At 49.3% G+C, this 16149-nt stretch overlaps 1 protein-coding gene and 1 long non-coding RNA gene across 2 annotated transcripts in view; one reads left to right on the forward strand and one right to left on the reverse strand.

Moving 5' to 3' along the window:
- Positions 1-9562, reverse strand: part of CRTC2 (CREB regulated transcription coactivator 2) — a 39509-nt gene extending 29947 nt beyond the window's left edge. Inside the window, exon 1 of the mRNA XM_083591097.1 lies at positions 8722-9562. Coding sequence (XP_083447223.1) covers positions 8722-8964 — 243 coding nt within the window. The 5' untranslated portion in view covers positions 8965-9562. The remainder of the gene's footprint in view (positions 1-8721) is intronic.
- The window catches only part of LOC310752046, an 83295-nt gene that overhangs the window by 20833 nt on the left and 46313 nt on the right, over positions 1-16149 (forward strand). The gene's annotated exons all lie outside the window — the stretch shown is intronic.

The following is a 16149-nucleotide window of genomic DNA, read 5'->3' on the forward strand; positions in this document are numbered from 1 at the left end:
GAGGGGCAGCTAGTAGCTAAATGGAACCTGAATGCCCAGGAGCAGTATACCTCAGAGTGAGCAGATGGCAGAGACACAGCACACAGGGGCTCACCAGTACTCTCAGGCTAAGCTAGATGAACCCTTGTTCTGACCCAGTATTACATTTATTATTGAAACATCAAGTTGGAAGGAGTCCTGGCTGAAGGTCATTCATTCTAACCCACCACCAATGCAGGGAATCTGCTGTTGCAACATTCCCTACAGGTGGGCCAGCTTCCCACTACGGTCTCGGTCCTGAAGGAGCGTCTCCACCCCCATCGTTCAGCCCGGACACTGAGGTCCAGCGCCGAGGGCCTTCTGGAGGTTCCCTCATTGCGAGAAGTGAAGTTACAGGGAACCAGACAGAGGGCCTTCTCGGTGGTGGCACCCGCCATGTGGAACGCCCTCCCATCAGATGTGAAGGAAATAAGCAGCTATCTTATCTTTAAAAAGACATCTGAAGGCAGCCCTGTTTAGGGAAGTTTTTAATATTTAAATCTGTATTGTTTTTAATACTCGATTGGGAGCCGCCCAGAGTGGCTGGGGAAACCACTGGGGAAATATAAATATTAAATTATTATTATTATTATTATTATTATTATTATTATTAGAAGGTGGGGACCTCCTCCACACATTGTGGGGATTGTAGCTCCCAACAGCCTCCAGTCATATGGGCACAGATAGAATCATTGAACTGCAGAGTTGGAAAGGACCATGAGGGTCATCTAGTCAAACCCCCTGCAATGCAGGAATCTTTTGCCCAATGTGGGGCTCGAACCCATTGCCCTAAGATTAAGAGTCTCATGCTCTACCAACTGAGCCATCCCATATACGACCAGGGTGACCTGATGCTTTGGGCTATGATTCCTGACAGCCTTCACCAGCACTTGCTTCTCCCGCTGCCAGAACCTGAAACAGAGACTCCTAATTGGCCCACTGTAGTCATATATGGAACGGGACGCGGGTGGCGCTGTGGGTTAAACCACAGAGCCTAGGACTTGCCGATCAGAAGGTCGGCGGTTCGAATCCCCGCGACGGGGTGAGCTCCCGTCGCTCGGTCCCTGCTCCTGCCAACCTAGCAGTTCGAAAGCACGTCAAAGTGCAAGTAGATAAATAGGTACCGCTCCAGCGGGAAGGTAAACGGCGTTTCCGTGCGCTGCTCTGGTTCGCCAGAAGCGGCTTAGTCATGCTGGCCACATGACCCGGAAGCTGTACGCTGGCTCCCTCGGCCAATAAAGTGAGATGAGTGCCGCAACCCCAGAGTCGGTCACGACTGGACCTAATGGTCAGGGGTCCCTTTACCTTTACCTTAGTCATATATGGGGAGCTGGCACACCTCAAGTTATCCTGGATCCAGGCCATATTGGGCTTTAAAGCAAGATTGGGAATTTGCGGCTTTCCATGTCTGGTTGGACTACAGCTCCTATCAGCACCAACCACTGGTCCTGCTGCCTGGGGTTGATGGAAGATGGACTTCAGCAGCAGCTGTAGGAACATGGATTTCCACACCTCCGCTTTAAAGCTAAAAAGCAGCACTTTAAAATGAGCCACATGTAACTAGGGCCACTTCGTCGCTTTTGATGTTATGCAGGTAACATTTAGGATCGCCTTCGACTTGTGCAAGAATGGAAAGAATCTCCCGTTTCCTCTCCTAGAGTTTTTCTCAGAGTGTATGAAGGTACCCTCTAGAGGAAAGGTGCTGGGGAGGCTCGTGCCAGCCAGAATCGCACCCTCCAACCAGGAAGCCTTGCTTCAAATCTGCAGGCTAAGCTAAAGCGGGGAGGGACCCCTACACTGTCCACAAAGGGAAATGGAACGTATAAACACAGGAAGTTGTCCAAAGATCAGATCTTTGGTCGGTGTAGATCAGTACAGCGGTACCTTGGTTCTCAAACTTAATCCGTTCCGGGAGTCTGTTTGACACCCGAAATAGTTTGAAAACCACCAAGGCGCGGCTTCTGATTGGCGGCAGGAGTTTCCTGCACTCAATTGGAAGCTGCGGAAGCAGTGTCAGATGTTTGGCTTCCGAAAAACATTCTCAAACCGGAACACTCACTTCCGGGTTTGTGGCATTCGGGAGCCAATTTGTTCGGGAACCAAGGTATCACTGTATTGTCTATGCAAAGGGCAAGGAACCTCAGTCCCAAGGACAAGATGCGGCCTTCCAGGCTTCTCTCTCCATCCCTCAAGACTTTCCCTACAGGTCTCTCCTCCCCTTGCCACACCCCCTCTCCACAAGCCACGCCCCTCCGCCACACAGGACTTCGACCAGCGGATTTGCCACTTGGCCCCTGGCTTATATATCTTGAGTTTCTAACACTGCCCCAGCATCTACAGGTAGGAAAGACTCCTGCCTGAAACCGTGGTCAGTCGCTGCCAGGCAGTGTTGGCAAAAGGAAGAAGAACCTGAGATCTTCCAGGTTGGAGCAGCCAACTGCCATTATTCCCTGCTAGCTTGGCCAATGGTCAGGGATGCTGACAGTGGGGGTTTTAGTCTAGCAACGTTTAGGTGCATCTCTAGATAGCTAGATGGAGCAATGGTCTGAGTCAATACAAAGCAGCTCTTTGGATCACACTATACTGTATATCAATGGGACACGGGTGGTGCTGTGGGTTAAACCACAGAGCCTAGGGCTTGCCGATCAGAAGGTTGGAGGTTCGAATCCCCACAACGGGGTGAGCTCCCGTTGCTCGGTCCCTGCTCCTGCCAACCTAGCAGTTTGAAAGCACCTCAAAGTGCAAGTAGATAAATAGGTACCTCTCCGGTGGGAGGGTAAATGGCGTTTCCGTGCACTGCTCTGGTTCGCCAGAAGCGGCTTAGTCATGCTGGCCACATGACCCGGAAGCTGTATGCCGGCTCCCTCGGCCAATAAAGCGAGATGAGCACCTCAACCCCAGTCAGCCACGACTGGACCTAATGGTCAGGGGTCCCTTTACCTTTTTATACTGTATACCCACGAAGCAGGTCCAGGTTTGCGCTTAAGAGCCTGTGCTTATGTTTTCGAGGTTCTCTGCACGTCACGGTGCAACATTTAACTGGCTCGTAAATCCACCTCTCACCCAACTAGAGGGAGGCAAATCTGAACTAGCTAACTGGCATCTGGCCTGTTTTGCCGCAGGGTGGGTTGCTTTTGGAGCCCTGAGGATGGATCTCTGCTTCATTTTATCTACCTAGGGGATCCTGCCTATCACAAGCCTTTCTGGAAGGACTGGTTTGAGGGAAAACACCTGAGCACGTCCCCTAGAGGTATAGAATTCGCAGCCTAACCAACCTGCCGGCCTGCCGTCGGGTGAAAATTAACCAGCCGTTTCTTGCGCAAACAGGGGAGCGCATCAACACCGCCCCGAAGCAGTGAGGTGACGTCACCCCCCCCTTTTCGAATCGGGGCGTGCGGCGGCAGACACAGGAGTCGGATTCCACGGAAGGGAGATTTCGTGTTCTATGCAAAAATAAAGTCACTAGACCTCGTGACTGCACAGAGATATCTAAAGGGGTGCCAAGGAGCAAAACTGGAAAGAGGTCTTAAGATTCCCAGCTATCCACAACCTTCTTAAGGGAATACGCCAAGTTTTAGGCAAAAGAGAGCAAAGGGCTGGGTAAATATTGCCAGCTTCAAGTTTCTAGTCATTGAGGGTTTCGTTGGTTCAAGTACAAAAAGGACCCATGATCAAGGCAGGCTTCTAAACCATACCTGGCTTGGTCACCTGGGATGAATACACAGCCAAGGGAGGAGAACTTTCATAACCTTGGGAGATAGCTGGGCTTCTCCATCCCCTACTTCAGGCCACTGATTTGACACCAGCGACCAGCATGTTAACAGGTGGACCAGTCAGTGCTGTTCCAGGCTACTAACTTCCACTGATATATTTGCAAATCTGGTTCAGGAAGGCTGGAACTATGGATTAGACAAATTTATGGTTAGCAGGAAATCAGCCCTGAGTGCTCACTGGAAGGACAGATCCTGAAGCTGAGGCTCCAATACTTCGGCCTCCTCATGAGAAGACTCCCTGGAAAAGACCCTGATGTTGGGAACGATGGAGGGCACAAGGAGAAGGGGACGACAGAGGACGCGATGGTTGGACAGTGTTCTCGAAGCTACCAGCATGAGTTTGACCAAACTGCGGGAGACAGTGGAAGACAGGAGTGCCTGGCGTGCTCTGGTCCAGGGGGTCACAAAGAGTCAGACACGACTAAACAACAACAACAAGGCATGCAAAAAGGTCTGAGATGATGAAAGGGGATTGGAGGAGCAGCTGTTGATATCTCAAAGACCTTGGCAGAAGCCAACAGACGTCTGCTGTTAGGGGAAAGGACATCTCTTCCATGTCAAAGTTTACTGATTCACCTCCCTTCCCCATAACACATGCACACTTTCATGGAATTGTAGAATTGGAAGGGACCCAAAGGGTAATCTAGTCCAACTTCCTGCAATGTCTCAACTAAAGCATCTATCACAGACGGCCATCCAACCTCTGCTTAAAAACCTCCAAGGAAGGAGAGCCCACCACGGGAGTCCATTCAACTGTCAAACAGCTCTGACGGTCAGAAAGTGCTCCCTGATGTTTAGCTGGAATCTCCTTTCTTGTAACTTGAAGCCATTGGTTTGGGTCCTACCCTCCGGAGTGGAAGAAAATAAGCTTTCTCCACTTTCCATGTGGCAGCCCTTGAGATATTTGAAGATGGCTATCATATCTCCTCTTTACCAGACTAAACATACCCAATTCCCTCAACCGGTCCTCATAAGGCTTGGTTTCCAGACCCTCGATCCTCCTCTGCACACTTTCCAGCTTGTCAATCACACCATTTCGATTCACACAAATGTGGTTTGGCAGAAGTCAAACAAACTTCGCATATATGTGGGATGTCATTATGAAAAAGAGTGGGCTGAATCCAATTAATTTCCACTCAGGGAAAACCAACTGAAATCAATGGAGCGAAGTTAGTCATGTCTATTCATGTCTTCATTTCAGTGGCCTTACTCTGAGCAGATGTAATGTTATAATTTACATAGGGTTGTATCCAACAAGTTCCTACACAATGGAGAAAAGCAATCCACCTAAATTAATTCTCAGGTGTCTGGACAGCTCAGGCAGGCCTCGCAAAGAGTTTTCCATTTCTCCCTCTGACCTGTCCAGTGATGTTCTCAGTGGATCCTCCAACCTAGTGGCCAAACGCTGGGAAGTCACCCCAAGTCGACAGGATGAAGATTCTTGGGAATTGTAGTTTGCTAAGGGTGCCAAGAGTCATTAGGTGACACCCCCCATTTCCCTCCTAGAGCTACAATTCCCACCATTCCCTGGGAACAGGGATTGATTGTTGACCCACTTTGGAAATTATAGCTCTTGAGGAGAACTGGGGGTGGGGTGTCTCCTAACAACTCTCAGAATTCTTGATAAACTACAGCTCCCAGGATCCTTTGCGGGAGGCCATGGCTGTTTAAAGTGGTATCGTCGTGTTTTAAATGTATGGTGCAGGTGTGGCCTTCCAGGCTTGATCTAACATGGCAAGCCTTCGCTGGAAACAGAGAAGCACTTCCTGAGTGCCACTCTTAAGTCCCCAAATCTGTACAGATCCGAGGGTGCGTAATACACTCCAGGTAGACTCCTGGCACAGAAATCCCCCAGGGCTCCAGCCTGACCCAACTTTGGCAAGTGATACCAACTCAACTCGCCAAGACAGCCGCATCCAATGTGCCCCTCCACCCCCGCCGAGGCCAGGCCGCTGTTTTTGCGTTTTCTCATCCTTTGCCCAATCTAATTTTAACCATCTCCGGGGAGCAGACTTTCCCCCTCTTTCCCGTGGGAGATTGTTCCAGATCTGCGGAATGAAAAGAAGAGGGGGGGACCTGCCCAACATTTTGCCTCGAGCACTGCAGAAGCCAGAGAGAAGACGACGACTTTATCAGCATATTCCCCAAGCATCGTTCAAAGCAAAACCTTTTTTTTTTTTTAAAAAAAGCCAATTGTCGAAATAATGTTTCCTAGTTGGTTATGTATCTCCAGATGTTCACCACATTTCACGGCCCTAATCACGATCAGGCAGAGAATCACGCAGGGAGATAAATGAATGAACCAACGACCTCAGCAAGTCTGTCAGGAGAGACTCATTCCTCCCTGGAAACCCAAAAACAATGGTAGAAGAAAACTCAAGCAAGAGGATTTCTGTTACAGAGGGGGTGGAAGAACCTGCCGCCCTGATATTGCTGGACTACAACTCCCATCAGTCCTGCTTGTCGGCCATACTGGGTGGGGCTGATGAGGCAGTATCCAGAAGACCAGAGAGTCTCTACTCAATGTATAAGAGCCACTTTTGACATGTTCAGCTTAGGATATTCAGTTGTTAAAAGACTGAGGATGGGAGAGATTTCTGAGTAACCCAGAGATACTGGCATCAAGTCCCCCTTCTGCCAGCAAGGCCTGAAGCTTGTTCGCACTATGCTGCTTAGGTCTGACCTAAGCCCTCTGTGAATGGCAATTCATGGTTAATACACCTGTGCACACTTTATATCCCAAGTGCCCTCTCTGCCCATGTTAGATAGACCAGTTTGCCCTATCCAAGGGAAGGGACATCTGCTTTGCAGGTTCAAACTCTGGCATCTCCAGGTAGGACTGGAAGAGAACTCTGTTTGAAATCCTGGGCAGCTGCTACCAGGCAGGGTAGTCAATACTAAGAAAGATTTATCAATGGTCTGATTCGGTGGATGGCAGCTTCCTATGTTCCAGTCTGTGGGGAAGATTTGCACCGATGCTCATCAAAATCTGTAGCTGATTTCAGCAGTTAAGCATTCTATACTGTAAAACACAGCAGTGTCCCCATCAAGCCCACCTCCCCTATTACAGTACATCCCTCCCCCAGATTCCTCCTCTATGGAGTGCTCCATGCCATTACCCAATCAGGCCAAATTCTCCCTATTCTCCTTCTCCCTTGCTTTTCCTTATGCGAGTGTTTCAATGACCCCCCCACCCTTCCCTAAACAGTGTGCTTCCACAATGGTCTCATCAGTTCTAACATTGATCTTGGGGAAAATGGGAACCCTCAGTCCTGAGAATACTACTCTTCCACAAGTCCCCTACACTGCAGTAGCCCACTAGTGACACCCACCTCAAATACACTAGGCCATGCCCCTAGATAAGGTCCCTCCATAACCTGATTCATTCACAGCCAACTCTCAAGCCATTGCTCTCCTACAGACAGTTCCACCCTCATTTACATCCTAAGCCAGCCATTCCCAAACATTTCATCCCAACAGACCACTTAAAAATGGCTCAGGGTCTCAGCAGACCACGTAATGGTTTTCCTGCCTGTTGCTGCAATCGTAATGTGCTATGCTGGATGCTGGATGATTCCTTAATAGATTTCTTATGAATTTTATCGAATTGCAATTTGAATTCCACAGAACTCCATCGATTGGGCAATGAACTGGAGAATTCCACAGATTTCAAATTGTAATACAAGAGAATATACTATAAGAAATATAGTGGGTAACCTTCCAGAGGGTGGGTGGGTTGCATGCCATTGGTGGACCTGAGGCAAGGAGTTTGGTGCAGCGGTTAGACTAGGGCTTGGGAGACCAGGGTTCGAATCCCCACTTGGCCATGAAGCTCACTGTGTCATTTTGGGCCTGTCACTGCCTCTCAGCCTAACCTAACTCGCAGGGTTATTGTGGAGGAAGAGACCCACCTATTTATCGTTTAAAAAGGTAAAGGGAACTCTGACCATTAGGTCCAGTTGTGACCGACTCTGGGGTTGCGGCGCTCATCTCGCTTTATTGGCGGAGGGAGCCGGCGTACAGCTTCCGGGTCATGTGGCCAGCATAACTAAGCCATTTCTGGCAAACCAGAGCAGCGCACGGAAATGCCGTTTACCTTCCCGCCGGAGCGGTACCTATTTATCTACTTGCACTTTGACGTGCTTTCGAACTGCTAGGTTGGCAGGAGCTGGGACCGAGCAATGGGAGCTCACCCCGTCGTAGGGATTCGAACCGCCGACCTTCTGATCGGCAAGTCCTAGGCTCTGTGGTTTAACCCACAGCACCACCCGTGTCCCTCTCATTTATCTATTAGAAAATAGATAAATAAGACAGCACCCAACACAGGGTGTCCGCCAATTCACATCCTTACAGCCACCACCATCTTCCCTAAGGCGCTTCCATGACCTCTCTCAGCACCCCCTCCCCTTATGACCCCCCATGACCCCAAAACAAGCCCCCCACTAGCTCTCCCTTTCACCCATTTAAGCACTTAAGACTCAACATCTCTTCCTCCAAGAGACCCAACGTCATCACCACCACCTTATCTCACACGCCCATCTTCAACTGAGGATGCCCCCCATGACCTCACACCCGCCTAGTCCAATCCACGCCCTCCAACTCTACCATTGGATCCCCACCACCCGGGTTCCCCCCTCCACACCCATCCTTAACTGATGCTGCACCCCAGGACCTCAACCAATCCACGCCCTCCACTTCCCAAGTCGGCGCCCCGTCATTGGCTCCCTTCCCACCCCGTTCTCCCACCCCCAAGACCGGATGTCGCTACCCCCCTATATCTGCCCCTCACCGGAAGTCGGTTCCCCCATTCCTCCGCAGCGCCCCCTCAGGGACGGACCGGCCGAGGGGCAGGCGGGCGGCGAGGCGGCCTTTCACCCTCACCTTCCCCGCCCCCCGTCCCGTTCTCCCTCCTCCTCCTCGTCCTCCTTACCCGTGTGGTGCCCAGCTCCATCATCACCTCCTCGAAGGCCGCCGTCTCCTCGGCCTGCCGCTGCTTCTGCAGCGCGATCTTCTCGCTGAACTTGCGGGGGTTGGACGCCGCGGCGGCGGCTGCCGCGGCAGACGCAGCCACGACGCCCCCCGCGGCCGGAGCGCCGCCCGACGACGACGAGGAGGAGCCCGGTCCGGCTCCCGCAGCCGCCGCCGCCGCGGCCCCGGAGCCCGACGCCGCCATCTTGGTCCGCCGCCGCCGCCTCCTCCTCCCAACCCTCCCTGGCCCGTGAGAGGAGCGGCGGGGCTGCAGCCTTCCCTCCCTCTCTGCGCTCGGCCGCGGGGCACGACGGGAAAGCGAGTTTGTTTACTTGCCTCGCCGACATGCGGCGCGCGCGGCCGAGGAAAGGCGGCGAGACTACGGCTCCCGGCGCGCCCCGCGCGGGCAATGAGAGGGGTGAGGACGCTCCGCCGCAAGGGACGACGGGAGGTGGAGTCCTCTCGTCCATAAGGCGCCTCCCCAAGCAGCGGCAGCGGGAACTACCTCTCCCGCCGCGCCCTGCGCGGACTCGGCTTTGGGGAGACTGGCGCATACTTTAATTTGGTGCGGGGTTAGAAGCGTAATGGTATTGATTTTAAACCCGTAAGCCGATTTAGAAGTTCCTTTGGGCATGTAAGCGGTATATAAATTATTATCACTGATTACATTTGTGAGGTCTATTTCAAAGAAATAACCGCTGAGCATGTGCAAAGTGCGTTTTTCTTAAATAATTGGTTTTCTTTTCTTTTTTTCACTTCTTTATAGCCATCTAACGAAACAAGCCCCAAACAACAAGTAGAGACTTAAAAAGAGACACAGGCTGCAATCAGTGTTCGAAATTCCGCAGGCAGGTTTCGCTACTGGCATGGGTCCAGTTGCATTTACAAGAAGATTTTTGGGCGCCACGTTGGCAACCACAGTTTAAAAACCTCTGGCTTAGTCCATAGTTCATTCCATTTCCATTGTGTGTGCTGCTTTTCTTGCCTGCTGGAACAAATGAAATGTAAGAGCAAGCGATAGTCCAGCATTGTCGCATTGTAGGGACCCCAGGGTCATCCAGTCCATCCCCCTGGCAAATAGACATTCCGTTGTGACAACTGTAACCTAGAGCTAAGGTGCGATTTGGTGCCTACCTTATATATCTGAGTTTCTAACACTGGCTGCAATTCTAGACACTTAACGTGCCTAAATCCACAGGTGGCCAATACCTATATTAGGACCAATCAGTGTCACAAGCTTTTTTTAAAAAAAAGAAAACAGAAAAGTACAACATCCAGCTTCAGAAGTATCACCAAGTTTTGGAGTTCGCTTTTTTTGAGAGTTTTTGGGGTGGCTCACAAATATTACTTTAAAGCTGGCATTGCCAATAAGGTGAGCTCCAGGTGTTGCCAAACTACAACGCTTATCCCTGAAGATCCTGAGGGCGCTGATGGGAGTTGTAGTCTCACATCACGAGGGCACCATACAGAGCATTGTGGCTGTGGTTCTGTATCGCTTGTAGATACATATAGATGAATATAAGGCAGAGTGAAACTGAAATGTCAAAAGTCCACCCACATAGGAAGCCACATCACCCTTTAGGCACTATTGCTTTCTGTTCCTTCATCAGAGATGCCTTCAACAAGTGTAAAGCGATGCATTTTGGCACGAAAAAAGTCTTACTTTTCTGTACAAGAGGTAAGACCAGATTTTGAGGGCACCTCTTTGCCAGGCAAACACACTTTGGGATAGAAAGTAGGGCCAGTGAGGGGCGTGGCTTAGGAAGAGGGGGTGTGGCCTGGGAAATATTCCAAGGGCCAGATAGAAAGGCTCGGAGGGCCGCCCTTGGCTCACCGGGCCTGAGGTTCCCCACCCAGGCAGAACTTTATATAAAGGAGGGGGGAGGAGGAACCTCGCAGAAACGTGCTCGAACCGCGGTTTTGCAAACAGCATTAAAGGATTAAAAATCAGAGGGGATTTCGTTCAAAGGGAAGCTGGAAAACGAGCAGATTGCAAAGGCAAAGGGGATCAGCACAGATCCTGCTTGCAGAGGCGAGAGCAGCCGAAAAGCCAGGGACGGCAGGAACAGCATCTGCCCCAAGGCCAGGACGCGCCAGAGAGTACACGAACTGGAACATTGCAGACCAAACAAGGCACGTATCTGATTGTGCGGCAGACGACCTAGGAAAGAGCAGGAGGAGGACAGGACGGCCTGTGCAGAGCAGCAGCAGGCAGGACATGCTGCCAAAACCCTTCCTTGGCCATTTGGAAAACTCCCAAAGAAGTCTGGGGGCTGGTCAGCGTCTTCCCAGCTTAAGTCTACCACGCAGGATTGTTGTGAAGAGGGAAGTGGGCACCCTGAGGACCCTTGCTGCAGGATCAAGCCCATCTCAGTCCGGCCTCCTCCTTTCCCAGTGGCCAAACCAGCTGCCTCAATAGGAAACAAGTCTTGGTGTACAATAATCATTTTTATTTATATATATAAAGAAATTGAAGAAATGCATTCAACCACCTGCGTCGTCACAGCCAGTTTGGACTCTTGAGTCAGTTTGGACTCTGAGGGAGCCAAACCCTATGCCATCCCACTCAACGGCTATGCCCCCACTCCCAAAATGAGATAGATTTTCATCGTAGCAAAAAAACATACAGTGGTACCTCAGGTTACATACGCTTCAGGTTACAGACTCCGCTAACCCAGAGATAGTGCTTCAGGTTAAGAACTTTGCTTCAGGATGAGAACAGAAATTGTGCTCCAGTGGCGAGGCAGCAGCAGGAGGCCCCATGAGCTAAAGTGGTGCTTCAGGTTAGGAACAGTTTCAGGTTAAGAACGGACCTCCAGAATGAATTAAGTACTTAACCCGAGGTACCACTGTACTTTGTTCTACCATTCTTTGGGAATGGGATCAGGAACAAGGAGCTCAGCTGAGTTCTGAAGCGCCACTTCAGGGGCCCTGTTCAATTTCCTGCAGGCTGGGGCCTAAACATACTTCCCAAAATCTTAAGGACTGGGAACTTCAGCTCTTTGTTTTTGTTTAACAAAACAGAAAGCCATAGCACAAATGGATAAGCACATGAAAAATCCACTGAAATCAGACATCATAAGTTCATCTTATTTTTTTTTTTAAGAAATATTTATTAAGATTTTACAAAGACAAATATACAAAAACACATAAAAATAAAAAATAAAAAATAAGTAAAACATACAAAAAAAACCAAGAAAAAATAAAAACAATTCTTTTTCATAACATAAAACTCATTTGCTTGTTTCTTTGACTTCCTCACACCTCCCCTTCTTGTATTCCCATTTAAATAATCAAATCAGCAAATCCTTACCCTCTTTCATTTATCTTATCTCTATAACTTAACATTTTATAACTCAGTATTTTCATCCATTATCAATTCATTTTTGCATATTCTTATTAACTTTGTTGCCAATACCACTTATTTCCAATCCAACATCATTTTAGTTTTGTTTTTTTTTTTACCTAATTACACCCTTCTTCCATATTCTTAAAGCATTACAGCTGGAAACCACTTAATTTCTATCCAACATCATTCTAACATTCATTAATTTTGCAATATTTCTGTAAATAGTCTTTAAATTTCTTCCAATCTTCTTCCACATCATAAGTTCATCTTAGGTTGGGTAGTTCGCAAGTCTCTGTGGCTTTGCACTTTTCTCAGAAGATTGATAAAGAATGTATAATTATTTTGGTAATTATGGTGTGTATATTAGTCGCCAAAGTGTTGCACGAGTCGTACTATAACACAAATGGGTGGCACAGTGTTCAGAGATGCCCAGTTCTACGCCAAAAACGAATTCCACATTCACCCCTGCGTAACAAGGGTTGGATCCAGCTAAGTGGACCTACAGCATTTTCTCTAATGTTAGTCCGACCCAGAGTAAAAGGTAAAGGAACCCAGACCCTGACTCTGGGGTTGCGGCGCTCATCTCGCTTTATTGGCCAAGGGAGCCGGCGTACAGCTTCCGGGTCATGTGGCCAGCATGACTAAGCCGTTTCTGGCGAACCAGAGCAGCGCACGGAAACGCCGTTTACCTTCCCGCTGGAGCGATACCTATTTATCTACTTGCACTTTGACGTGCTTTCGAACTGCTATGTTGGCAGGAGCAGGGACCGAGCAACGGGAGCTCACCCCGTCGCTGGGATTTGAACCGCCGGCCTTCCGATCGGCAAGTCCTAGGCTCTGTAGTCCCACTGAAATTAGTAGACATGACCAAGGCACCATCTGTACTGTACCACTGTCATGGCTTCCGCCAAAGAATCCTGGGAATTGTAGTTTGCTGCAGGTGCTGAGTGTTTTTAGGGCTGCAATTCCCAGAGTGGTTTAACAAGTAACCCCCCCCCCCTTCCCAGGAAACCCACAGAACTGTAACACTGCAAGAGGTTATCCTAACACTTACAGCAAAATACAGTACAGTGGTACTTCGGGTTACATACGCTTCAGGTTACATACACTTCAGGTTACAGACTCCACTAACCCAGAAATATTACCTCGGGTTAAGAACTTTGCTTCAGGATGAGAACAGAAATCATGCTCCAGTAGCGTGGCGGCAGCGGGAAGCCCCCATTAGCTAAAGTGGTGCTTCAGGTTAAGAACAGTTTCAGGTTAAGAATGGACCTCCGGAACGAATTAAGTACTTAACCCAAGGTACCACTGTACAGTGCCCAATTTGGGGGGGCTTGGGTAGCCCTGCCTTTAAAGTGACATGACAGTGCTTTAAACTTTTTTAAAGCAGGTTGGATTGCCATCTGTCATGGATGCTTTAGCTGAGATTCCTGCATCACAGAGGGTTGGACTAGATGACCCATGGCCTCCCTTCTGATTTTACGATATAACACACATGGTGTAGTCGAGTCCATTCATTTGACTTGTAGGAGAACCATTGGATACAACCCTTCAATTTCTTCCCTAGATGAGATTTTAGCACCCCCAACCCGTTCACTCCATTACTGGCCGTTCTGCGTTCTCACTGGCAGGTCCACGGATTCAACAGAAATTTCACAGAAGAAAGCTGCGTTTTAATGAAGGCAGCATGGGAGAAACAGACAAACACACACACACACACACACACACACACACACACACACACACAGAGTGGGTGGAGTAAAATGCCTTTTATTTGGGCCGCTCCATTCCCATCTCATTAAGCAATTTGGCACGGTCAGCCCCATCCGTGTTTTCATCTGGCGAGAAAGGAATGCAAGGGAGCATTTATTCCGAGGGCTCCGTGCGAAGGAAGGATTCCGCCGCCCACATCCTTTCATCGAGACCCTATGCGTAGGAAAAAAACAAAAAAAAACTGCCGCGAAGAAAGAACGTCAAAGCAGCAAACTGGCGGTGCTCGGCCAATGGCAAAACGGAGAAGGCAAAATCATTGCTGCAAGCCACTCAACCCGTCCCATTCTTCGCAGGTCAAACCCAACCAAAGAGCCAGCCTCTTTGCTGGGTATCGTAAATGCGGCTTTGGAAACGGCCTCTTGGCAGATCCACAGTGTTCCTCAGAAACTTAAAACGGGGATTCCTTTCCCGGGAGATTGGTCAACCCCATCTTATTTATTCTGAGTATTTGTACTCCATTCTTCAGCCAGAAGTGGCTTGTGTACAACCAATTATAACAAAACAGTCCTGGCCCTGCAGGCTTAACATTTTTAAACAAAACAAGAATTATCAAACTTGGGCACCAGTTCTTAAACGGTTGTTCTTATGAAGCTCAGCTTCTACTTTTCAGGGTTAGGAGGTGGCCTGATACAGCAGCTCTTTTGGGAAAGCTGACGGAACGAACTCTCCTTCTCAGCTCTCCTTTGGTGACAGTCCTATAATCATGGAATTGTAAAGTTGGAAAGGGACCCCGAGGGTCATCTAGTTCAACCTGCTGCAATGTAGGAATCTTTTGCCCAATGTGGGACTCCAACCCACGATGCTGAGATTAAAAATCCCACGGCGCAAGCTTCTGCTCTGGAGGACAGGACTTCAGCCAACGTTCCAAGTTACAAGGAAGGAGATTCTGACTCAACATCAGAAAGGGCTGACACTAAGAGCTGTTTGACAGTGGAATATGGGCTCCCATGAACAGTGTTCGAAACTCCCATTGTTCTAGGCGCATTCGCATGAGCAGTTTCCGAGCTTTGGGCACAGTGCTGCGCCGAAGATTTCAGATTTAAAATTGCAGGATGGAAGGAGAGAGGCTTTTCCTGCCTCCCCACTTCTAGCTACTCTGAAGACTGGAGAAGAGACCCTCTTAAGAATATTAGGGGGGTGGGCAGGGGAAGGACTAGACCAGGCATGTCCAAAGTCCGTTTCGGGGGCCTAATCCGGCCCACCGGTCAATTTAATCCGACCCCCGTGGCAGTATATCTCAAGCATGTTCACTTCATCAAATCTGGCCCTCTTTGAAAAAAGTTTGGGAACCCCTGGACTGGACCATGTGAAAAGTGAATGCAATATTTTAGCTGCAGTTCATTCGTTTTCAGCTTTGTATTCTTGTTATTAAAAAGTGCGCCTAGATATTCCAGGTTTCAGGTGCCATTTAGCTCCTAGCTTTCGTTTCTCAGAGGGACAGCCTCTCCTGGTACGCCCTGCGGAGGACCTTAAGGTCCACAAATGACAACATATTGGAGGTCCCAGGTCGCAAGGTGGTTAGACTGGTCTCAACTAGGGCCAGGGCCTTTTCAGTACTGGCCCCAACTTGGTGGAACACTCTGTCACAAGAGACTAGGGCCCTGCGGGACTTGACATCTTTCTGCAGGGCCGGCAAAACAGAGCTGTTCCTCCTGGCCTTTGGTTTGGACTCTGTCTAACCCTTGTTTCCCTCCCCTTATGGTCTTGATCTATGGGCTACTTTTATAATGAGGCTGCATTTTAAACTGCATTTTAACCTGTATTTTAAATTGTGTTGTTTTTCCCCCTGTTATGCTTTTGCTGTAATTTTACTTGTGTTAGCTGCCCTGAGCCCGGCTCTGGCCAGGGAGGGCATGGCATAAATAAAATTTATTATTATTATTATTATTATTATTATTTCTATCACTGCCCATGAGAGGTTGTGGGCTCCTTGGAGGGTTCTAAGCAGAGATTGGATGGCCACATATCCTGGATGGTTTAGTTGATATTCCTGCATTCCAGGGGGTTCGACTAGGTGGCCTTTGGGGACCCCTTACAACTCTACGATTCTGAGATTTGATGCTCTACTGAATGAAGGGAGAGGAGGCCTGATGGAGCCGGCCTGTCATCTTGCCCAAAAAACAGCCACAGGGAAGGGAAGGGAGGGCATTTTCAAGGCACGTACCAGGAGACTTCGGTTTCGCACCATTCCCAAATCCCTTGCAGTGCTGTGCACATGGGAAGGAGGGTCCAGAGCGGTGGAAATTTTGAAAAAACGGGACGGCGACT

Source organism: Podarcis filfolensis (assembly GCF_964270895.1).
Source record: "Podarcis filfolensis genome assembly, chromosome: 16".
NCBI classification, from domain to species: domain Eukaryota; kingdom Metazoa; phylum Chordata; class Lepidosauria; order Squamata; family Lacertidae; genus Podarcis; species Podarcis filfolensis.